The 24133-nt window shown below is 40.1% G+C and overlaps 2 protein-coding genes across 2 annotated transcripts in view; both read right to left on the bottom strand.

The window, feature by feature from the left end:
• The window catches only part of ST6GALNAC5 (ST6 N-acetylgalactosaminide alpha-2,6-sialyltransferase 5), a 67835-nt gene extending 58283 nt beyond the window's left edge, over positions 1–9552 (bottom strand). Inside the window, exons 1-2 of the mRNA XM_030278970.4 lie at positions 8955–9552; positions 8120–8341 (exon numbers count right to left, since the gene is read on the bottom strand). Coding sequence (XP_030134830.1) covers positions 8120–8341; positions 8955–9020 — 288 coding nt within the window. The 5' untranslated portion in view covers positions 9021–9552. The remainder of the gene's footprint in view (positions 1–8119; positions 8342–8954) is intronic.
• A 563-nt stretch (positions 9553–10115) lies between these two features.
• The window catches only part of ST6GALNAC3 (ST6 N-acetylgalactosaminide alpha-2,6-sialyltransferase 3), a 274004-nt gene continuing 259986 nt past the window's right edge, over positions 10116–24133 (bottom strand). Inside the window, exon 4 of the mRNA XM_072933069.1 lies at positions 10116–19213. Coding sequence (XP_072789170.1) covers positions 19156–19213 — 58 coding nt within the window. The 3' untranslated portion in view covers positions 10116–19155. The remainder of the gene's footprint in view (positions 19214–24133) is intronic.

Raw genomic sequence — 24133 nt, 5'->3', positions numbered from 1 at the left:
TGCACAAACTTGCACTGTGGAATTTTTCTTTTCTTTAGAGCTAGCTCTTAGACTGATGCTCTGCTGTTATTATATCTACTTTTATGACCTGCTATAGCTGCGGGCAAGATATATTTTAACAGTACAAAATTTACAGAGTATTTTTCTTCTCCAATATTAGCATCATGCCAATACCTGAGGATGCTAATAACACACTAAATTCAAAATATATTATTTGCTAAACAAAAATGCATATTCTAAATATACTGAATGTTTACTGAGAAACATTTTCCTCTTCCAGGTTATTTCTAACTAAGCCATCCATTCGGTAATGGAAATTTTTTACAGCTGCAATGAATTCCTAACATGTTGTATTCAACAAGACACACATTTATATATTCTTGTTCTGTGTTACTTGCAACAATCCATATTATTAAATCTGAATTAAGAAAACCTGATCTATACTGTCTGTATACCATATAAACCCATTACTGTTCCCTTATCTTGGACAACAAACACTTTGTACTATACTGTCATTGTGAAAAAATACTAACCTATTAAATGTATCAGTTTTCCCCCCTCTGCGTTTTAAAATAACCCAATCTTATTCTGAAGTTCTCTCACAAGGTTTCAGTAAGGATTCAGTATTCACGATTGCATGTAATAAACACGCTGTGTTCTCTTCCTTTCTGTGTCACTCTGAACACAGCCCAGACACAAAGTGTTACCAGATATGCCCAACCCCAGTCCAGATGTGCTGGATTCCCTACAGCAATGTGCACGTGCTCCTCAGTGCCCAGCTCTGTCTTTCATATGGACTATCAAGGGACACCTCAGAGCTCCACTTCCCCATCTGTATTTTGCACTTCTGCTGCAAACAGACACTCTGAAGGCAGAAGTCTCAGCCTTGACTAGTTCCCTCTCTGCCTCTATGACTCCTGTTTTTAACTGCATTTGGCTATTTTTTTATTGACAATAGAGAACAACAAACAGCAGCTTTTGAACTGAAAATACTTGTTTTTCCAGCTGACAGCAAACTTTAGTACTTAGCACTTCAGGTTTTAACTCTTAGGGAAAGAGTGATGACTAATGGAGATTGTGTAGGGATGAGGTGAAACAGAGTGAGGTTAAATACCTTGATGCTTCACCTCACCTTCAAAGTAGCTTTTGTGCTGTCACATCTGCTTATATCAGCACCAAACGACTGCTGATTTGATCATAATTGCCCTAATTAGAAGTTCAATTAATGCACTGAGTTCTTCCTATCAGCGCCACCTCAGCATCAAGGATGTGCACACAGAGTGTTACTGAGCAATACAGGTTACAGTCGTAAGGAAGGTCACTGGGAAAAGGAAACTACCTGCAATCTACTGCTTTGAGGATATCACATAGTTAGGATGTCACTCAATATCCACTTATGCCCCAGGACAAGCAGAAAGGGAGAATTTAAGGAACTCTATTGAGAGATATCCATCAGCTGTGCGCAAAAATTACATTTCCTGTCATTGAAAATCTCATTTAGTTCAGACTTGCTACCACCAAGGATTAAGAACCTTCAAAAGAACACTTTGTCTTCACAGGAAGATGAAAATAGCCCAGAATGCTCACAGTGAAAGATCATGTGAAAAAGAAGTGCACAGTGTAGCGACTTTAAATGGTTATCAAATATAACATACTTCAACACATACTAAAAATATAAATGTGGTCATTGAGATTAATGCTAAAAGTGAAGAGAAAAAAAAAATTACAGGGTTTTGCATGAGAGCTGAACAAACTTCCTCAGCAGACAAAGTATCACCAATTCCCTGCCTGAAAGTATTTTGCAAATCCACTGAATTAAGAATTTTGTATGTTCACAAAAGAAGACAGGTAAGGAGATGAGGGGAAACAGACAGCATCCACATATGAAAATATTATGTGTATATATTCATAAAGTCAAAAAGAGCATATTTACTCATGCTTCACTTTTCACAAATCAGGATAATTTATAAAAAATTCATATAATCCAGAATCAGTCAAAAAAAAAAAAGTGCAAAAATGAACATCTTCATGCTTCTGTAGTTTTTCTTCTACAAACAACAAAAAAAAAAGAAAAACAAAATTCCACCAAACAAATACTCTCTTGGTCATTTGCAAAAATAAGATAATATATCATGACCAATAAATGGTATAATATATTGCGGTGAGATGTAACTTTTTTAAAATGTGAGAAAATTAAAACACAATTCTGCATCAACTGTCAACTTGACTACCTACTATTTATGTTTTTACTGAAATAAATAATCAGTATCTTGTGAAACAGTCTGCGAAATAATTTTTTTGCTTCAGTTTCTATGAAAGAATAAGACTATATCACATAATGTCACAAATTACATAGGGCGAGATCTTTACCTGGTATAAACTCCAAAACCTTCTCCACTTTTCAGTATTACAACCATAACTGTCTCTCCTTTAGCTTCCCAGTCACCAGGAAATGATCAGAACATGGCTAGTTTGTGGTTGGGTAGGTTTTTATCCATCACGCTACATTAATGAACATTTACAACATCATGCACTGGATGCATACAAAGCATCTTTTGGTTTTCAGGGCTATTTCAATATTGAATAGTACCTGTGCTCTTTTGAGATTATTTTTTAAGCAACAGATGCTGACCTCTGCCTAGAACCACCACCCCTGCTATTTAGATTTCATCTTTAACAGCACTTGTTTTAGAAAGAATTAGGCAGTAGTGTTAACTGTAAAATATGACTTGCTTATTATCCTAGCTAACATTTCTCTCTCAAGCACACACTGAAGTCAGAATTCTACAAAAGATGTGTCCAACTACAGAACACAGTCTTTTTCATAAAATAAATGTATAAACTGCACAGCACCTGATACCTACATGTAAATATTTGAAAATACTTCAAGATATTCCAAGTAGAAGCAATGCCATGCTAGAACTATTGGCTCCTTGCAGAGATGCCAAGCAACCTGGAAAATGGGAGAATGTACTGTAATTTGCTGCCATTGCTGTGGGCTCTGTATTGCCCTGTGTGAGCAGCTAGTGCACCCAGAAACTGCTAAAAATTTTAGACAAGGATCATCAACATGAATGTAAGCCTGAAAAAGCACACTACTGCAGTAGCTCAAAAGTAAGAAATTGTAAAGCATAGGACAGTATTTATTTAAAAGCTGTGTAAATCTGGAAAAACAATTGTCTCTGCTCCCTGTGTGTGGATATTCAGTAACATTCCCCGACTGTCACGGTTTTGTTTATTTTTTTTTTTTAAGATGCCAACTTTAAGGATTTACATAAACCTACAGCTTATCAGTGGTAGATAACTATGGTACCTAAAAATACAAAAAGCCAGGAAGCCAAGAGAGCACTGAGCAAAATGTGTTTTGGCCTCCCACCTTGCTTAGGTCTCTGACACAGGGAAGTGTCCCCAACAAGGTTATTCTAGAATAAAGTCTCCCCCTTGTGGATCTCTCACATAATAAAAGCTCCATCAAATCCTTAATTGTATAATAAAGCTTGTGTTCCTTCCTTTGCAAATGAGAATTTCAGGGGAAAATAGGAAAGTGTAATGAAATCATGCTATGTGGTTTACTTAACTCTGGGCTTGAACCCACCTCAGGCAAGACAAGCTGTTGTGCTGTAAGATACATTATGGTTCTGTGGTAAATTCATTTAAAAAAAACCTAAAACCTTCAAAATAATTTGATTCCTTCTCATCTCTTTGTTTTGTTATGAAGGCTGGTTTAGTGAAGCCCCCCACAAATATCCAGCCTCAAATTGACAATGGTTTAGTGAGGTAAAAATTAAAATTCCAAACTCATTTGACTTAATAATTACTAAAAATAATATAAAACATGGCAAGATACAGACCTGATTTTAAGTGTACAAAGTTTACTATCCCAAAAAAATTAGTTTCACCCAAGAGCAACTTTTTGCAACTCAGAGATTAAAGAGCTATAGCAGCACTAAGGAGCTATAGCAGCACTATTTGCAGAATGACTCTTCCTCAAACACTTCATTAACTACACTATTCTCTGATCTGCATTAGTTTAGAGGGATCATCAAGATTTCTTTGCATATGATAATTCACATTATCATAAATAATGAAATCATTGTGATCACTTAAATTATCAAGTTGATCTCAATTCGCTCTTAAGGTATTTGAAAGTGTTTAAAATAAATAATACATTTTGACTGCAGGATTGATTTTAATTCTTTTTTATTTTCTAAGAAACAAAATCCTTGATGGTTTGAAATATTAACCAATTACATACATGACAAACTCGTATTTTATTTGCAGCACCAACTGTTGAGTCAATACTGAGTAAAAAGCCTTTTAACTATCCAGAGACATGTTCTCACATTCATTTCAGAATTGTAATATAATGGTTAAATATTTATTTCTTGCAAGTTCTGGAATAGCGCTAGGTTTCCTTCTTTCATTAACATTCTCTTATTTGTATGCAGTAATCTCTTTAAAAATATTAGCATTGTAATTTCTTGCTAGCACTATGATAAATCAACAGAAAGGCTTATCCCCATGCCTGCCACAGAAGAGCATAATTCTGCTTCACTCAATGCCAGTGACAAAACCTCTTTAATTTCAGGATAACACCCACAGAATTCATGAAAGATGTCACTCTGACAGTGTAGGACTCTTGTCCTTCCTATCTGCAGAGCAGATGCAGTAGCTAAGCAGTGCTACACTCAAACTGCCTCTGCAGGAACCAACAGCTCCTCAAAGTAGAAGCCACCACTTCTTCCCTTTGTTTCAGGCCTTGATCTCTCAAAAACAACTATCAGCAGACCATATTTTCTGTTCAAAATGTGAGATTTTTTTAGGACACAACATCTGGCTATTGGGAACAAAAAGAGATACCATTTATTAATTTCAAACATCCATCAACAATGTCTGTTAACTGATGTTATTCCAGGACATGCAGAGGTGAAATGACAAGAATCCACTTGCATCTCTGAATCCACAGCATTTCCGGATTTTTTGTTCCAAGAATTCAGCTCAACAAAAATTAAGTATGCAGTGCTAAACTGTGAAAGGCTACTAAAGCTAAGTAGAGAGGTTCTGATCTCTGATGTTTGACTCATGGAAAAATGGGCTTGCAGAAACTATGAAGGCAAAGACTAGAAACTCCTGCAAAAAAATCTCTTCAACCTAAAAAAAAAGACATAATTTACTGTATTCTCAGAGACTGCCTGCTTATCTTGACAGTGTGGATGAAGAACTACAATTCTTCCTGAATATAAAATAAAAGGAGAAAAATAATTGGTAATTATAATATTGAAGGCTATATTTCAAAATCATTGTTACTTAGTACTAAGTGCCCAGATTTTCTGGCAAATAGTCTCCATACATGATCATCCGGCACTACTAAATGAGCTGTACTGCTAGTAGTGACAGACATTGGTAATACATGATATTTCACAATGAGGACAATTGTTAAATTTTATCCCTGAAGAGAAACATCCTTCCTACCGCATACTTACACAGCTCACGTGTCAATACTCGCATTGTGACTATGGATTACTAACTTCAGTACCTGCCATACAGCTTCTACATACATGTGCATACTTACTCTCATTAAATGTACAGAATGGGTACAACACCACGAACATGAAAGGAGATTTTCCTGTTAAAGCAAATTATGGGATCCAGAAACAAGCACAAGAATGATGCAGAGATTCAGTCTACTGCTACCTGTCATTCATGCATGAACACATACCAAGGATGATTTTTGTATAATGGTCATTCAGCTTCAGGTCATTCAACCTGATAGATAATTCCAAGATTCTGTATGGGAAATTAAGGAAGCCATACCGTGAAAAATCTACCATTCGTTGTCATTTCACACCATCACCTTTGTGCTATCAAAAGAACATGTACCATTGCTGAAGTCATTCCTACCTCACCTTTGCAAGCCTGTTGTCCTCAAACAACAGGTACTTCTCATCTCCTTCCAGAGTTCCCCATCTCTTCAAATATCATGTCCTTTTCACAACTGCAGATTTTTACCTTGCTCTCTTCCTGCAGCTCTCTTTGCATTCCTTAAAACTTCCCCAATTCCTCCATTTCACTTGCTATTCAAGCTGTCTTCTCAGCAGTTTCCAATGTCCCACCCAAACCACATGTTCTCTGAACGTCTCACCATTCCTCAGTTCTTGCTCTCTCCCTATTCTCTCACCATCACCAATCCTGCATCCTTCTTTTTCCAAATCACGAATTTCTATGATTTTTTGCATTCTTTATTTTTTATTATGGGTGAAACCTATGTATTCTGGGATTGTAAACCTGTGAAAAATACATGGACTACCAAATTAAATTACAAAAATAAATACATTATTAAGAAACAAAGCCCCTTTCTCCCCAGTCTCCATACGGTAGTGCAGCGTCCTCACTGCTCTGTATACCACAGTGGCACAGCTCTCTGCATGATCTTGTGGGCGTTAAATTCAGACAAAGCAAGCAGGGAACACAGCAGGGATAGCACAATATTCTTTCTGACCCACAGAAGTTAGGTGGAAAAGTTATTAAACCTTCAGGAGATTATTACTGTGAGGCATAAGCTGTGTGAAATGAAATTCAGAAACAGAGTATCTGTGCGGTTTGGGCCATATTACAATAGATTAAAAAACAAAGGATCATCTTTCACCAAAACACAAGGAAAACTTAAAATAAAAAAAACCTGCAAAATAATAGAACAGCGATTTTAAGTATGGCCTGTTAATGAGGGGTCTTTGTGAGTCTGGAGAAACCAGTGTGAGCTATTATCAGAATCAGAAGACTACTCACACATGCATACCAAAAAGCCCACAGATGACTTTTCAATTACTGATGGATATAAAAACCATGTGCACATCTACCGACACCTATCACTACAGCCATGTTCAGGAAGAACAAAAGAATCACAAGAGTACACATCAGACAGTAGGAAGCCCATGGCCAAACTTGCTTTTTCTATAGACATTACATCTGAGAATTTCCAGGAGAACCATGTAAGAAAGCAAATAAAGCCTACAAGGCACCATCATGTGCTATTTTTCTGTGCTAAGAGCCCTACAGATAACTCTTGCATAGAAAGTTATGCCAGAAGGAACAATAAAAATCTCTGTATATCAAAGTCACTAGTCTTCACACAGTACCTCTAAACTGAGCCCAGTAACTTGTCTGACAACATATCTTTCAGAAGGCTGTCAGTCTGGATGTGAAAACATAAGAAAGTTGTGAATCCTCATTTCTCTTGCTTATATTTTAAAGTAAATTTTTACTGCAAGATGTGTGTGCACTAAACAATATCTGGGGTTTTGGAAGATGAAGACCTTGAAATTTCCAGGTGAACGCAACAAACCGAACACCAAACAAAAAGCAGAGGAATCTACCTTCTAAGAAAACTACTGAAGCTTGAGTATTTCTTTGGCATGGATGTGCCACCTTGCTCGCTTTATGTCACTACATCTGTCCTGTGAGCCATCAAAGCTTAGTCTGCCTAAACAAGTATTATAGTCTGACAACACAGCCTGGTAATTCCTCTGTCAAGGGGAGGGACATCACTTTGTTCACCAATAAAGAAGTGCCCCAAATTTCTAGAATGAAACTATGGATGACAACTTCTGCTTCTCAGAAGGGGGATGAAAAGGTCATTTGTGCAAGAGGCTTTTTTTTTTTTCCTATGACAAAATGAGCTAAGAATAAACACCTACCTATTGACTTTGCCCTCCAGTAAATAAATCTCATTCTTTAACCCTTACTAATATCATCATAAACATACATTTGTACTGCACCTAGAGCATAGGACATTAGAAACACTTCACCCTACCCCCGGCTCCCCCCTTCCTACTGTGCAAGGGAGAAGAGAAGCAGCACTGCACTAATACCCAACCGCGGGCTGGAGCCCGGCTCCTGACCCCGTTAATTCCTGCTCTTGGGCCAGGCGCGACGGCACCCGGAGGACGCTTAAGCCAACCCCGACAGCGAGGCAGGCAGGGCACGGCGACCGCGCCGAGGGGAGCCGAGCATCGCACGGGGCAGGAGGGAGAGCTCGGCGGTTCGGGGTCGGTGCCCCCCGAGGGAGCCGGGGCAGCGCGGGGTCCCGGGAGGGAGGGGTGTCCCGCGGCCGGCGGCTCACCTTGTGCTCCAGGACGCTGATGTAGCCCTCCAGGAGGCCGGCCCCGACGGGCAGAGCCGGGTGGCGCTGGCCGCGCTCCGGAGGGCGGCTGGGCACCGCCGCCACCTGCTGCTGCCGCCGCCGCGGCTCCGGGTGGCCCCCGCCGATGCCGATGCCGCCGTACATGAGCAACAAGCTGGTGCACATGGTGGTGAGCGCCAGGCAGACGGCCAGCCCGTGGCGCTGCGGGGGGCAGAGACAGAGCCGGCTCAGCGGGCTCCCCCCGCCGCGGGGCCCGCCGCGTCCCCGCCGGCGCACCCGCAACTTTCACCCGCCAGACACCCGCCACAAGTGCGAGGAGAGAACTGGGGAAGCCCCTCCGTCCTCCTCCTGCCCCCTCGCCAGCCCGCTCCCGTGCCTCCCTCCTTCTCCCCCAGCCCTGCTTCCTCGCTTCTTCTCCCCTCCGTGCGCCCGGCTACCCGGCGCCTCTCATTCCCGCGCCGCCGTCCCCCTTTGGGCATCTTATTCGTGTTGGGGACCGTAGTGCTTCCCCCCGCCCAGATACCTCCAGCCTCGTCCTTTAAGCAGATCGGTTTTATGTACGCTCCTTAAAACGCACACACACACACAATCCCCAAACCACGAGCAACACGAATAAAAGAAAGCAGACGGAAAGTTCTTGGCCGCCGCCACCAAGGTTTGGTCGCCTTCGCGCGATCCCGGAGAACCGCGGGGATGGAGCCCGGTGAAGGCTGGAGCGTGTGCAGGGTGCCCGGGGCAGCTCCGCTCCGCGCCGCTCCCCTGCTCTCCTCCCCGCCGCCGGAGCCGGGATGAGCCGTGCCAACAATGCACTTACCATCAGGGTCTTCATTTTGTGCGCCTCCCGGCCGCCAGTCCTCCCGCTCCCCGCTAGGCTCGGCATGGCGGGGAAGCCGCAGACATGGCTCGGCCAGGGAAGCGCCGCCGTGGCGGGGATTAGGGGGGAATTACACTCGGCCGGAGCCTCGGAGCCTGCCAGAGCCTGGTCCTCGGCTGCCCCGCCTGCCTCCGCCTCCGCCTCCGCCTCCTGCTGCCGGCGCAGCGGCTTCTTCAGGGCAGGTGGAAGTTAACTTCTGCCTCCCGCTCGGGCGCTGCTCCGCTGGCGAGCCCGCGGCGCGGGGGGGCGGCAGCGAAGGGAGCGCCGCGGGCACCGGGCGGGCACTGGGCGGGCACCGGGCGGGCACCGGGCGGGCACCGGGCGGGCACCGGGCGGGCGGCGCCTCTCCGGCCCCGAGTGAGCAGGAGCAGGAGCAAGAGCTCCTTCCTTCCCTCCCTCCCTCTGTCCAGGCCTCTGTCCTGCTTGTGGTATCAGGGCACGACCTTCACGTTACATTATTTGTATTTTTCCCTAGCGGAAAATTTCTCGTTCTCCCACCGCTACCTGGGTTTCCTGGAGCTGGCAGCGATCCGGCAATACTTTAAATTCACGTTAGTAAAAAAATCGACGCCCTCAACTCCTTGTGCGGTGCTGACAATGCCCCCTCACACAATCTTGCCTAAGCTCTAACAACCGGTTTCAAACCTTTTTGACAGAAGCTTTCTTCGTCTTATAAATCAAATCTCACAGGCTTGTTCCCCTTGTGATCTCTCTGGTTTCTGAAGGCGGACATTTTCCCACTCTCACAAGCAGCCTTCTAAAGTTTTCTATTATTTTTTTGTTGTGAAAACTTTATCAGTGTGGGAATTCTACATTTAGAAATGTGCCCCTTCTGCACAAGCCATTTTTAGGATTGATCTCTTACGAAGTTATTAGACTGACAGCATTAGAAAAAATCTATCCCCTAATCATGAAGTTCACTTGAAACTACTCATCGAAATAGTAGCTCTAATATATGGCTTCAAATCTAACCTATAGCTATGTAGTATTAAAAATTACATTAAGGAGAAGACTATCAGCAGGGTAACTCAACCATGATCACAATAGCACATTTCTCAAGGCTGGAATTGTCATTGAATTCCATTTTTTATCTTTGGACTAACAGTGAAACAAACGCCATCTCTAGCACGGGCACAACATGCTGCAATTAGTGCCTTTTAAGAAAGGAAAAAGAAACATGAAGGTGTGGTTCACCACCACCAGATAACGCAGTAAACAAGCTTTAATCATTCCACAGAAGACGCCAGTTCCACGTACACTTGCTGTTTATGCAGTTTGTAGGGTTGGTTTCAACAGAAACCAACAGAAAACCAGTTGTTCAGACAAACAGAGCAATGTAAGAAGAATCTTATCAGGTCTTGGTAATTCTTCATTACGTGGTTGCACTTGACACTCAAATTAGTGAAACAAAGGGCCAACTTGATGAATCATTGAAAGCAAATTATCTCTGGCTCTCCAAGGCTTCTTATAAGAGACTACAGAAGGCAGTTCATGCATTTTACAGTGCTGTTTCTCAACTACCAGCAAGCAGGTTGCTGATGACTGACCTTTCTGAGTCTTTCATATATATTTTGCTGTGCCAAAGTAAAGCATCATTTTTATGATTGAGGCTCCTGGCTGTATGTTAGACATCTGTTACACAGTATGTCTGACCAAATTCATTAAACTTATGGGTTTTGGTAGAATACGCTGATTTAAAAATCTACTGATAAAGGAGACAAACTAAATTTTCTAATTTAATGCTTGACTTGAATAATGTCCAGCTTTCTGCTTGTCAAATATTTAATTAGATTGCCATTTTGGTCATAGACCGTATTCTTGGCAGTCAAATGCTCACTGAAACAAATACAGTAGTGTAATGTAAATCCTATGGAGGTTTTTGTGTAAGCACAGGAACTTTAAAAATCATCTGGAAAACAGCCCAGCTATTTAATTTAATTTTAAATTCCTAAGAACTAATAGTTCTAGCTATCTGGAGGTTTGGGGTTTTTAACACTATTGGAATCTGCATACATGTAGATATGAATCTGTATACCCAATAACTAAATTTGCAAGGAGAAGAGCATAGGCTGCACCTAAGAGCATTTAATCGACTTGGAAATGAGTCAATACAGAAAACTTCTTAAAGTCCATTTGACTTTCTGCTTCAACCAATTTATTTTCTATATGCAAGGGATAATGAACGATCCATGCATTTTTATTCCTCCTTAGAGCTGGGGGTGAAGATTAAAACATAAACAGCTGTTTTCCCTAGCCCAGGAGAAAAAGTGGCAGAGTGGTAGTAGGGCTTTTCAACCAAATCTGAGTGAGGAGAACTTTTCGTCTGCATGGAATGGTCAGGGTTGTCTCCTCTTCAAACTTACCCTTCCCATTTTCATCTTTCTTGTAGCTCCAGGCTGACAAAATAGCCATATGGAATAAAAATCTGCTTGTGGCAGCTTCAGGAGGACCCTAGATGCTAATGACAACATAAAAATCCATGCAGAGTGAGAAATCTGTGAAAGAAGTAGTGGTGCAGGGAGAGACAAACCTCACAAAACTGACAATGGACTTGGAGCAATAGAGCTCTTTCACTGATCCTAAATAGAACTGCTCAAACATCAACTTCCCCTGAGATGTCTGGATGTATGAAATAACTACCTTTTTATAATGCATTTTAGCCTAGTTTGTCTTTCAGAAATTTCCTTAGATAGCTATAAAATAACCCTTTTGAGCCATGGCTGATTTCTCATGAAGTTCATGAGATTATATAGCATAATTTACACCTTAATATAATACACAATTATAAACATACTTTCCACATGATTGTTGGCCTGCAATGAGTACTTGAGTGGAGGAGCCTTTATGCCAGTGCACCTCAGCAACTGGTAGCCAAAATATTCAGTGGAATTTGGGATGAGGGCAATGGTTGGTGTTTCTGTTGTTTTCCCTAAGTGCACTGTCTGCTGGCTGTGTGATCTTGCTGTGCCTGTCTCCTTTCCACCATGACCAGAGGCAGGGTCTTTGCACATGCAGTCAGGACAGAGAATGCCTCTAAACTGGAAGCTGCAGCTACCCTTCAGCCTTGTCACCTCCTTGGAACAAAAGCCCAGACAGTCTTAAATGTTTAATTATTTTGTGACTTATTGATGGCAGTGTGGCTCCTTAGCTGGAAAAAAAAATCATATTTTAGAGAACTAAATCTATGCCTAATTTTCAAGAGAATAAGAAAAAGGAAGTTTTTGTTTATCTACTACGCTTCACAAAAGAGTGAGAAGAAAAGGGATCTGGTGTGATACAAGTAGTTAAACTCTAGGTGAGTTCTACATGTCACTCTGCAGGAGTGCTGAAAACACTTAAATACATTCCCATCACACTACATGTATGAAGGCGTTCTTCAGAAAATTATTGGTGATAGAAGTGCTTAAAATAGATTGGAAGGGCGAGGTTAACTGTATCGGGACCACTTTGATATCCTTATGCCTTTGAAATGCAGAATGAGTTACTAAGATTTGAGAGGTGGGAAACATGAGAAAATATTTGTTAAATACTTAAAATTAACCTAAACGTGACTCCTGGTAAATGGCATCATTTGTCATTTCCATTATATTCTATAGTCTGTAAAACCCTGGATCTATCTCCTCAGGAGCTGTGCCTCCTGGCTCTACTGAAATAAACTACAGCCATTTTATCTGTCTCTGCTTGCTGGGGCAAGGAGCTCACTTGGAAGTGTAAATCTCCCACTTCTGCAGCCCCATGAGGTTGGAGCTTAAACCATGATCACTAGCATAAAACAGAACAGTGCTTGTCCTGGGCCTGCAGCCAGTGACATTTGGGAGGATGGCTGGGAGTGCCACATTTCAGAGGAAAGAAGGAGGCTTTTTTTGACTGACTACCTAGAAAAGCAAGACTAAAGGTGCTAAGGAGGTTGGAATATTATGAGAGTTTGTGTGGATTAATGGACAGCAGGGCAGTCAAAAGTATATATAAAATGAAATACATCACACTGATATCACCTCCATGTGTTGTTTTATTATTGATGTATATATGAAATTTTAACCTCTTTTTCCTGAGAGAAAGGGCTGCATTTTTGCATTTTTGCCTTGAAACACAACCAATGGAAAACATTCAGCAACCAGCAAATGAGACTACACTATAGATTTTTCAAACTGCCCAGTGATTCATGAAATGTTTCTCAAAACTTGAAATATGCATTGAGAATTGGTCAAAAAAGGTAGAAACAATATTATAGATCAGTCAATACTGCCTCCCCTTTATGAAAGCAGGCTGCCTTTGAACTTCTGACAGAAGCAAACAGTGATAGATGCATAAAGAAATGAAATATTGCACGAAAATAGAAGTGCAAATGAAAACAGGAGGGGGAAATTGTGAGATAAGATCTGCTGAATCTGCTGGATTTTCCTTCTTATTTCTTAGTTTCCTCCCCAATCTAAATAAATGTATTCGATGTTTCAGAAGAAATGTCTAGCTCAACTGAACTGACTCGTCTGCTTTAAAACCACACATGAAACACTGTGTTTCATTCTAATTAGTTTTTTGGAGAAGTTAAACAAGACATATCGTGGAATTTACAGTGCACTCAAAATTCCTCATCTAAAGTCAGAAAATTTGAAGATTAAGAAATTAGCATAGGAGGCTTGAGATGGAGTGTACCCAATACCAGTTGTGGAAGCAAAACAGGCATGACCAGGAGCTCCTTCATGGCCTTTTGTTTTACCACTCACTACCAAAACAAGAGAAGAAAGGCATATATCCTGTCTATAAAGAGAGCACAGAGTTAACACATGGACTAAAGCAACTGAGGACATCATTACTATGACTTTGTGAGAGATTGGATAAATTTAAATGTGGGGTATCTTTGCTGTAATATAGGAGGATCTTAAGAGGATCCTGAATGGCTCAGTTTTCAGTCTATGTATGTTTGTTCATTTGGAGAGAAAAACTACACCAACAGGAAGTCAAAATGTTAAACACAACAGAATTTCTAAACTTTAAAAAAAACTGAACAAGCAAATATCAGACATGAAGCATCAAAGAAAAAAGGAAGCAAAGAATGATAAGTGTTCATTATGGATTGGTTTGCAGTTCTTTATGTATTATTAGAAAGTCGATAGAAAACTCTCCTGCTATTTCTAACACAAACACAAGCATCACTTATGATGACAGGCTAAGCAAAAACTATGGCAACAAGGGGATCCACTAGCATCCAACTGAAAAGGCACAATCATAGAATCAAGTAAAGTCCTTCAGGGACCAAGCTATACAGATCTTATGTTGGTAATAGCTACTGTTCTTATCTACATGTTTTGAAGAATCATCCTTACTATTCACAGAGTATATCTCTATATATGCATATGTGTTCATTCAGTGACCATGTTTATGTCGCTTCCTTGATTAAATGCAATTGGACATGGAATCTAAACCTACAAGAGAGTACAGAGCAGCTATAAAATTATTTCCTGTGTCCAAATCAGGTCCTGCAAACCACCCTAGACAACTCTTCTAGCCAGGATAGATGAGTATTATAGGAAGTAGCCGGAAACAGTGGGAGAGTTTCTTCACTGCAATAGGCACCCAACTGGATGCTTGAAACCAGCTGCTGAAACAGATGGATTGTTTTCCTTTACAATGTGCTGTGTCCTTGTTTAAACATTTCTGCCATATTATTGATATTTGTCACTCTTAAACGAATACAGAAAACAAGCCTTCTCTGTTCCATACAGGATAGATATGTTGGGTGTCTACTGGCATCCTCAAATCATGGATTAGAGCAAATCCATGGCTACATACACTCATTTTTCTTTCTAACACTTCAGGGCAGAAAACCAAGTCCAGCTCAGCTGCAGAGCTGGATCCAAGATTTCCTGCAGCAGCTATACCCTTCTTTCCTTCAATTACTAATAATACATGTTATCACATTCCCTAGCCTTTGTCCACTTGCCTCATGGTTTTTATTCAAGTGACAGTTCTTCAAAAAATCATGTACTTTTCATAATCATGACATACATTTTATTCAAGGTGATGATTATATGTCTATCTTCTCCCATAAACTACATGGCCAGAAACATACTAACTGCAGTTTTGCCCCAGTATTTTTACTGCCATCTGATTATTTCTTTGGTGGAAATTGCATTTGGCCTCAAACACTCATATTTATCTATTAATTTCATTTTTCCTTTTTGTTTATGGTTTATTTTAGTTTAGATGGGATTAATTTGACATCTTTTCCTTTACAATAGTTTTGCATGGCATCTAATTTAATTTGTTAACAAAAGCCCCAAATTCCATAAGGTTTGTTCAGTTTTGCATGTGCCTGGTACTTGAAATGTGAAGCTGAGCTCTGTAGAGCATGTGCTGTTTCTATCCTGACTTCAAATAAATGAGGCCTTAGGCCATTTATGGTTTAGACCATAAATTCAGATGTCAAAGGAACAGGTGGCAATGTGACACAAGCTGTTCTGGCTCATTGTTGAGCTTCCTCTGCTCAGTCTCCTACTGCTTCATCTCTGTCACAATCCCGAGTCACTCTCCAGCAATGGTTCCTCCACTTTGGCGGGTTCAGTTTCTGTCCATTGATAAATGAGAGCTTCTCTGCTTCTAAGCAATATCAGTCTGGAAAATGTGGAGCTTGGAATGTGAAAGCACGTCTCTTCTGGCACATTAACTCAGGCACAGAACCACATTACCGACTAAAGCCTCCTGGGGTGAAGCTGGCTCACATCACCCAGTCTGGAGCCTGTGCAGAGGAGCTCGGGTCCATCTGCACATCAGCTCCAACTCATGAGCAGTATGCTGCATTGAAGGACTGTAGGATGTGGTTCAAGAACTTGCAAACAGAAAAGAAGAACCAAAGCAGAAAAGTGAATAAATGGAAATGATATATTATTATGAAATAATGTAATACTTGTTCTGTGTTTGTTCAGTCACTGCTTTTGGAGATTTTTTTGGTACATATTTTAATATCATGCTAGTAAGCAAACATTGACAGTGTTTCTTCCTAAGTGAGGAGAGAAGAAATTATGTACCAGTGTTGTTTGTATTGCTGGCTCAATCACTTTAATCAAACTACATAAATTTCTTTGGATCCTGAAAAATGTTTTCCTAAGCACTATTCATATTCAAGGGTTGTCTACACACTAACTAGTCCTCACAAAAACTATGTGGCTTCCTCCCTATTTCCAGAAACTGTTGTGTAGTGAAGGAAAGGAATGTTGCTCACTCAGCTCTGAGCTGTCACCTTGTAACTGTGAATATTCAGTACCTTGGGTATTGAAATCCACAAAGCCTAAAATTGGGCACTGAAAATTAGAAGGCTGTTTTGGAAACTTTAACCTTGACTTCTCAAACCCAGGAATTCTTATTTCTCAGCATCACCTGAGAATTGCTGCATTAGCAACCTCTCCCATCTCAGCTTGAAAGAAGTTTCAAACAGAATGGGGTGGGAAGTTACCTCACACAAATACTGGCTTAGAATATTACTTGACTCTGATTCTGCACATTTCTAGCTACCATAAGTTATGAAGCCCCACAGTCTTTCCTGAATTACCATTAGCAGTTACCAAAAGCTGATGAGACACAGGGGAGACTAATGTGCCTTGGAAAAAAACCCTGTTTTCCACACTCTCACCAGAAGACAAAGACAGGCTAGGCACAGGCTCATTTCATGAGAAGCTGAGCCAGCCTCTATTAGCAAATGTTTTAGGCATATGGTCCAGCTCTGGTTTGCAGGTTCCTTTCCTCAGCCCATTGTGCTTTGTATCACCTCTCTAGACAGCAAGGCACAAGGACCTACAAGAAACTGTGCAGACCTGAATCAGAAACCATGAACCAGGAGCCATGAATTTGAAAGCACTGCAGTGCTTTCAAATTACCTGTGCTAATTGTTCCAACACATTATACCTACAACTAACACCCAACAGAAATCGTTCTCAAATCTCTCCATTCTCATCTTCCAACTAAAACCACCTGTGCTCTTTTCTTTCCCATTTTTTTTAAACTTTTCTTTGTCCAGGCATTGAGCAGCTGGACTAGGTCCTCCCTGGCTACTCTTCCCCACCATCTGCTCTACCATGTACGTACCAAATCCATTCCATACAGAGCTCCATGATGTAATTGGCTAATGATTAGTCTGCTTGGCAAGCTGCTTTTCAACAGAGCACTGGGTGATTGCTAGCAGAGCTCCTTGTCTGTAGCTATATTATTACAGCATGCCTTTCTGATTAATTAGAAGTGCTGTACTGTAAGTTTTAGTTTCACAGTCTGGATATTATTAACTAACATTCAGAAGAAAGACTGCTCTCTTCACAGCTTTACATATTTGAAGGGTGAGAGAGGAAGGAGAAGGGATTAGAGGGGGGTAGAAAGAGTATATGCAGCCAATACAGAAATAGTGTAAGGTGGGAAGCACTTTGAAAGGTGTGTCGGGGATAAACAATGTCTTAGCATCACAGATGGTCCAGAAGTCAATCAAAACATTAGGAAAATCATAAGTCTGATCTGCACAGTTTCACTCACACAAACAGAAATCTGTGGGGCCTAAAGCTGCCTATGGCTGCTGACATTTCAAACCAGCTAATCAGGATTTAGAAGATGAAGATGGTACACAGAAGGTATGACATGCAATGGATGCTCCCTGATCATACCTAATGTAAGTGAAATAACATTTCTGAATCTTAATAAAGAAGTGGTGTAAAGGGAAATAACATCTTTGCTTCCCTCTGCCTGGAGCACCAGATCCATGAAAAGGGAGGCTATTTATTCAAATCTGTGCAATTAAAATATATTCCTGAATTCAAACATAAGTATTTCTTTATAAAGATGTTACCGCTCAGCATACTGGGCTGTCTTGAAAATACAGCTCTGGATCTAAGCTGGATCATTGCCTTATCTTTTATCTCACCCAAAGCTGCTTAGTCTTTGTGTACACGTGGCCTGACCTATCACTATTATAGTCTATTGCTATTGAATTGTTCATAAATCTTGTAATCATTAGACAAGGTTAGCCTTCACATTTCAAAAGGTGAACATTTTTTTCTTTTTTGCCAGCTGATGTTGGCTGTTTTTTTCATCTTTGTAACACTACATTATGCAAAGCAGGTGCTGACCAGCAGATACTTCCCTGACTGCAGGGTGCTGATTCTGGCAACATTGAAACAGACTGAAACATATAGCAATATAGGTTACATTGATCCATTTTATTCCTAAATGCAGGTATTAACAAATTGGCAAAGTTATTGGCCAATTGACTCAAAGTATAAGCATTGAAATAATTCATCCTGAACAATGCGTGGTTTTATTTTATGTTTAGTACAGTGGGCTCACCTGCACGAATTTGCTGTGCTTGTTTAATATCCTCTTTAAGGTGAAAAATGATGCCAGTCCTGTGGTAATAGCATCTTTTGACGCTGAGAAAGCATTTCACTGGATTGAATGACAGTTTCTCTTTACTATGATGGAAATTTTAAAATTTGCTGTAAATGTATTGCATCAGTTACACTGTTCTGAGCAAGGATGCATACTAATGTCACAATACTATCTCAATTTTGACTTTCGAGGGAGACTAGTCAAGGGTGCCCACTTTCAGTGCTATTCTTGCTAATAGAAGCAAACCAGTCTTCAAAATATTGGGGAGATTGGGTGGCGACTCTAAAGTAGATTGAATTAGAGCTTAGAGCTTGAATTTGCAGAGCTGTCCTTAAAGTGATGTCCCATTTTGTTATACATTAGTAACCCTTTGGAGACTCTAAAACAGAGTCTGCAAGGAACTACGGTTTCTAAACTACTTCCAAAATATGCAGTAGATTAGGATTCAGCTAAAGAGTTTGAACTGAAGTCATGGTAACTGTGGAACTGCTCTGAGTCCCTCACTAACAGCGAAACTGAAAGCTCATAAGTCTGAGGACCTTCACAATGGCCTGAATGGGGTATAGTGGGGCTTCAAATGAAAAAAAACTTCAGACTTGGATTTTCACATGACTTTAGGAAGGAAGAATTCCTTAGAAGCATTATGGACTGCTCTCCCATGCTATGATCACTGGGGGAATGTAAGAAAAAGTGTCTCCTCCCCTTGCAGTAAGACATACCACCATGAAGATAAAGGACAAATCCTTATGAATTCTCAAAAGGCTAAACAACTTCTTCATTACATTTCTTCAGTGTTCTGAAGGAGTAGCGGTATTCGGATGAATAAGCCTTTGGCTCTACAAACAGAAAGAAAACACCTTCAGTCAAACTAGGCATCATGTAAGCAACTGCAGCCTAGGTCTTCTTCCATTCCTTGGCTTCCTGTTTCCCCACATTAAATATAAGAACCCTATTCTGTGATACTTTAGACTTTTGTTGTACTATTTTCCTGCATCAATAATGCTGAGAGAACATCCTACCCCACAGGTACTCTCCAGCGTACATCAGTGCACCTTACCTGAGCCTTTCCCATCCCTAGTTACTGTTGCTGTTCTCTCATGCACCAGGTGAGCCTGGACCTTCTTGCAGACAGACGTTGGCAGAGATCTTTCCACTGCCAGCTCACTTAGAGCCGTAACCTGTAACCCCCTACCAGTCTCCGTGCTAGAGATTTGGGAAGCTAGAATTGGTCCCTATGGCAACAGGGAAATCTGCAAAGTCCAGGTGAAATGCTGAGAGGTACCTGAAGAAACTCACTAAGCAGCTGGTTCCCATTTATCACAGGCTTCTGCAATTAAGTCTAATCAGATCACCATTCCCACTACGAATAAGATTGTTAGTAACACTGCATGGCCAACTAAATAAGTTTCTTAGGTGGAATGCAATGATTATTGTAGTACACAGGAGAACCAGGTAAGGTGACGGGACATTGAGTGGGCCCTGAAATCAGCATTGTGTAACTCCCATTTGTTCTTGCTCACCTTTGCCTTTCAGTAATGTGGTAAACTGACAAATCCTAAAGGAAAACAAATCTAAAATGGTTAAATTCTAATCTTCCATTCTCATACCATAAAGAATGTTGCAACTGAAGGCACTTTTTGAAAATTAGTTACTGTTATTCTCCTCTGAAGTTATTTGTATTTATGTACATGTTACAGGTTCAAATACATGGTCATCTAAATTAAATACACATCAAGTGAAACATTTATGAATAAGGTCCTCTAGTTACAAAACCTGAGATTTCTGTAAGTGCTTAGAAGTTAAATAGAAAATCAGTAAATAAAATTCAACAAATGTAAATTGAAAGGCAAAATGAACTCATTCTGATGAGTTAATATAATTCCCTTATGGAATGCTGGTTTCCATACTATAATTAATTTTAAACACTAAACCAGTATGTCTGGGTTTTGATAATTATAAAAATGCATTCATCCATGTCCTTGAAAATTATTAATATTTATCATAAGAAATATCCTGTAGACATTAAGAATCAAGGGAGACAGTGTTTTCAGCAAATTCTTAAACAGCTTTACTAAAACAATAATGGAGTTTTAAATACTTAGAGTCCAAACCAGAGAGACATATAGGGCTAAATCCTCAAGCCTCCTTCCTAACATCTACGTCATAAATCACTCAGGCAGAACTTGCACTGTATCTCAAAATCAAACATTTCAGGACTAACTATCCTGTGTGCTCACTTCATTCCTGTTCCACTCCAGGGAGCCAAGAGTATCAAGTGTTCTAAAGGGATGAGGCCATAATGATCTTATAAAAAGATTATGGAAGACCCCATAGTTCTCTTTCCTTTCAGGGATAGCTTTAGTGATAAGGAAACTGCATCATGACACTTTTGAGTAACTTCTCTGACATTTCAGCAACACTGATTATCTGTATTTCTGTTCATGGATATTTTTAAGCCTCTCAGCACATTTAGACCTAAGCTTCACACTTGTAGGGACTCAAACTCATCATCAGTAGCAATAAGATGCTTCCCTTAAGTCAGCAGGAGTCAGTGGGGGGTTTGCTTGCATAGAAGCTGCTGGATCAGGTGCCTGCAATCTAGTTACATGTTGGCTTATGGGTTATGATAAACCTGAAAAGCAGAACTGGAACCAAATATGAGTTAAAGCATTTTGCCGTTTCGAAAAATTAGGTTCCAATTTTGTTTCTTTTCCATTGAAAAAAAAAAACAAAATAACAAAAAACAAAACACCAACATATCTCACTAATTACTGAAATGAAATTTGACCAAAATGTGCTTTCCTTCAAAATACACTCCAATCCAAAGTCAGGAAATAACAATTTCATGGAACAGATTATTCTAACATACACACTAATGTATTTGTGTATATCTGTCTATGTATACATGTGTTAGTATAGATATCAAAACTTCCTTGGTTGATAGGTTAGCTCTTAAACTTTAGATAATTTGTTTGAGAGAGAAAGCACAAATTTACCCTCAAGGATTACAATAGCAATGATCAATAAAACCTACTGTACCCTTCCAAAATTATAGGCAAATATCAGTTTACATTTTCAGAATTGGTGGGAAACAGCTTTCATCTTCACAGATTAGGAAAGGGAGGTGACTGTTGGTTGGAATGTTAGGAAATCTTTACAACATTTTGTAGCTAATTTCTGCAACAGACTGAAGCAGCTGGGTTTTCAGAAGATTCCCTGAGTTTTTCTTTTTTCATTTTGCTGAAGCTGAGCAGCTGAGCTGTGTTTGTGATGGGGACTGTGAAAACACAGAGGACCAGAGAAGACAGAGGCAGATAAGGAAAGGCATGTATTCCATATCCTACCTCTACTCAATAACTAAAGGAGGCAGGAGCACAGCCAATGTCAGTATAGGCAGATGTGCATCACTCCCTGTGCACTGATGACGCAGCAAACTGTGCTCCCACAAAGCAAATTAACTTACTGCTCTTTCATGTACCAATGGACAGACTCCAACCAGCAAGCTAGATAATGTGCTAAATATAGGCTGACAAAAGAAACAATGAGATTTACACTAATCCAGAAGTACTGAAGCTATACAGCATAACCATTGTGGTGCAAAACAAATGGAACAGCTGCTGATGTTTTAAGGATGAGAAGTTCCTACCTCTGAAAGTGGAGTTTTAACTGGTTTGCCCTCTCTCTCTGACATTCCTAATTTTGTTCACCTTGCTGACCACCAAGAGAGAAGTGAACAGAGTTGGAGTGTGTGATTGTAGGGTGCTATTTTTTATGTCAGCACTCTTCATTATTGAATTGGCTGTTTATGCTGCTGGTGTGTAATGTTGTGAAGCAGATGAGCTGGTAAAGTATGAAGGGTATTCTATAACCTTTGCTGTACTTTGAATTGCTGTACAGTAACTTAAAATTCAGAAAGGCTGCTCTGAGCAAAATCAAAATACACTAAGATAAACTCCATTAGGAACTGATGCACTAGGATTGTTGTTGGAGGAGGGCAAAATAGTCTAATTAATAGCTATTGCATTGAACTCATGCTGCAGTTGCACTAATGACACTGATAATATTGATGACATTGAAGATAGAGTTTAGTTTAGAATGGAAATGAGCAGAGTATTCATCTTGAACTGCACATTGCTGTAGGCAGTGGAAGGCCTCAGAGCTTCTTTGTTTTGTTGTTCCACTGTTCAGCTGTTTTTCTTTGATAGTGCAGCTTCAAGCTATTAATATATATATTTACTCAGGACAGAGCTTGTTCATTTCATTGAAGCCCCACAGCTGACATTTGGCTGTACTGAAGAATAAGCATTTATTGGATTTCATTCCTGCTGTTCGGTTTTTCAGGGACAGCTACATGTAGGTGGATAGTTATCTAAGGGGTTCCCTCAACTTCTTTATAATTTTTATAAAACATTTCTCTCTCTTCTTGTGCTGTGAAAGCTTTTGGCAGCAGGGAATGCCAACTCCTGCATCCTGAGATAAGGTTTCATCCTCATCAGTATTTGGTCTCCATTCAGACTCCTGTTGATATGTTCTTTCTTTCCCTTTACTGATGTATCTGTTTGGTTTATGTTATTGTTCAGAAATAAACACATCACAGTCTTCCAGTAACCAAGCTGATTTATGTAGGTAGATGAGCTCTTCATCAAATGTCAGGGTCAGTAAAGCTCCTGCCCACTCAGATATTAATGTCCACTGTCTTACAAACTATTTATTAATATGAAATGTCAAATCCCAGAACTGAAACAAAAATGACTGAATAGAACCAAAACCTAGCAATCAATCCAGAACTTGGAATATATATTGGGAATTCATCACAGTAACTGACACCCAAAAGCACTTTGATTCTGAATGGGTCATGTTCCTTGATCTTACACCTAAGATCAAGACAGCCCTGTGTTGAAAAGAAAATAGTCAGATTTGCATATACTGGATAAAAACCTTTTCTGTACCATTGAATTTGGTGATAGAATTATTCTTGCCAAAGAAAGATTAATTTCCTCGCCTTTATCCAGACTTCATTCACCTGTCATGTAAACTTCAAGGCTGCAATTGCTATCCCAGGTGGTACAGAATTGCAGCGAAGCATCCTAGGAGTTTACTCAGGAAAAAAAACCTCTCAAATACCTTGTTGGACAAGTTTACCACACAAAGAGTGTGCCAGGCCTCCAGATACACTGTACAAAACAGCTAGAGCATCCATTTAGCCAGACATGTGCAGATTCAGCTAATTAAAGGATAGTCTTCTGGTGAAGAACTGGTGTAAAGCCTCCGAACTTCTCACTTCAGAACAAGAAGAAATTGGGATCCGTTTTAAATACCTCCCTGACTTCAGGAATGGTTTCTTGTGATAGAGGACAGCTTTTCTGCTCCCTCAGTGGCAATAAAATGCTGGGTCATTTGGTGTTGAAACTTCTCTGAGTGAGTCTTATCTGTTGCCTCAGGGGCATACTTATTACTTGCTTTGTTTATGTTTTAATTTACTTTCCCTAAAGATAACACTTCAAAGAAGCAATTAATATTCTTGTAACCTCTTTACTGGTTCATCTTAATACGTGTTCATACATTTACAAAGTACACAAGGAAGGAAGCAAATATACGAAGTATTGTAGAGGCCTCAACATATTCCCAGCCTTTACCATTAATTTCTATATTTAGTATTAAGAATAATTGTAGGTTTTGGTTATTCTAGATTATGAATTTGTATGATGGCTTAAACAAGTTATCATCTTGGTCTTGATCTACATCCCAAAAATCTC

The sequence above is a fragment of the Taeniopygia guttata genome, chromosome 8 (assembly GCF_048771995.1).
Source record: "Taeniopygia guttata chromosome 8, bTaeGut7.mat, whole genome shotgun sequence".
NCBI lineage: Eukaryota > Metazoa > Chordata > Aves > Passeriformes > Estrildidae > Taeniopygia > Taeniopygia guttata.
This window is presented reverse-complemented; position numbering and strand designations above follow the sequence as displayed.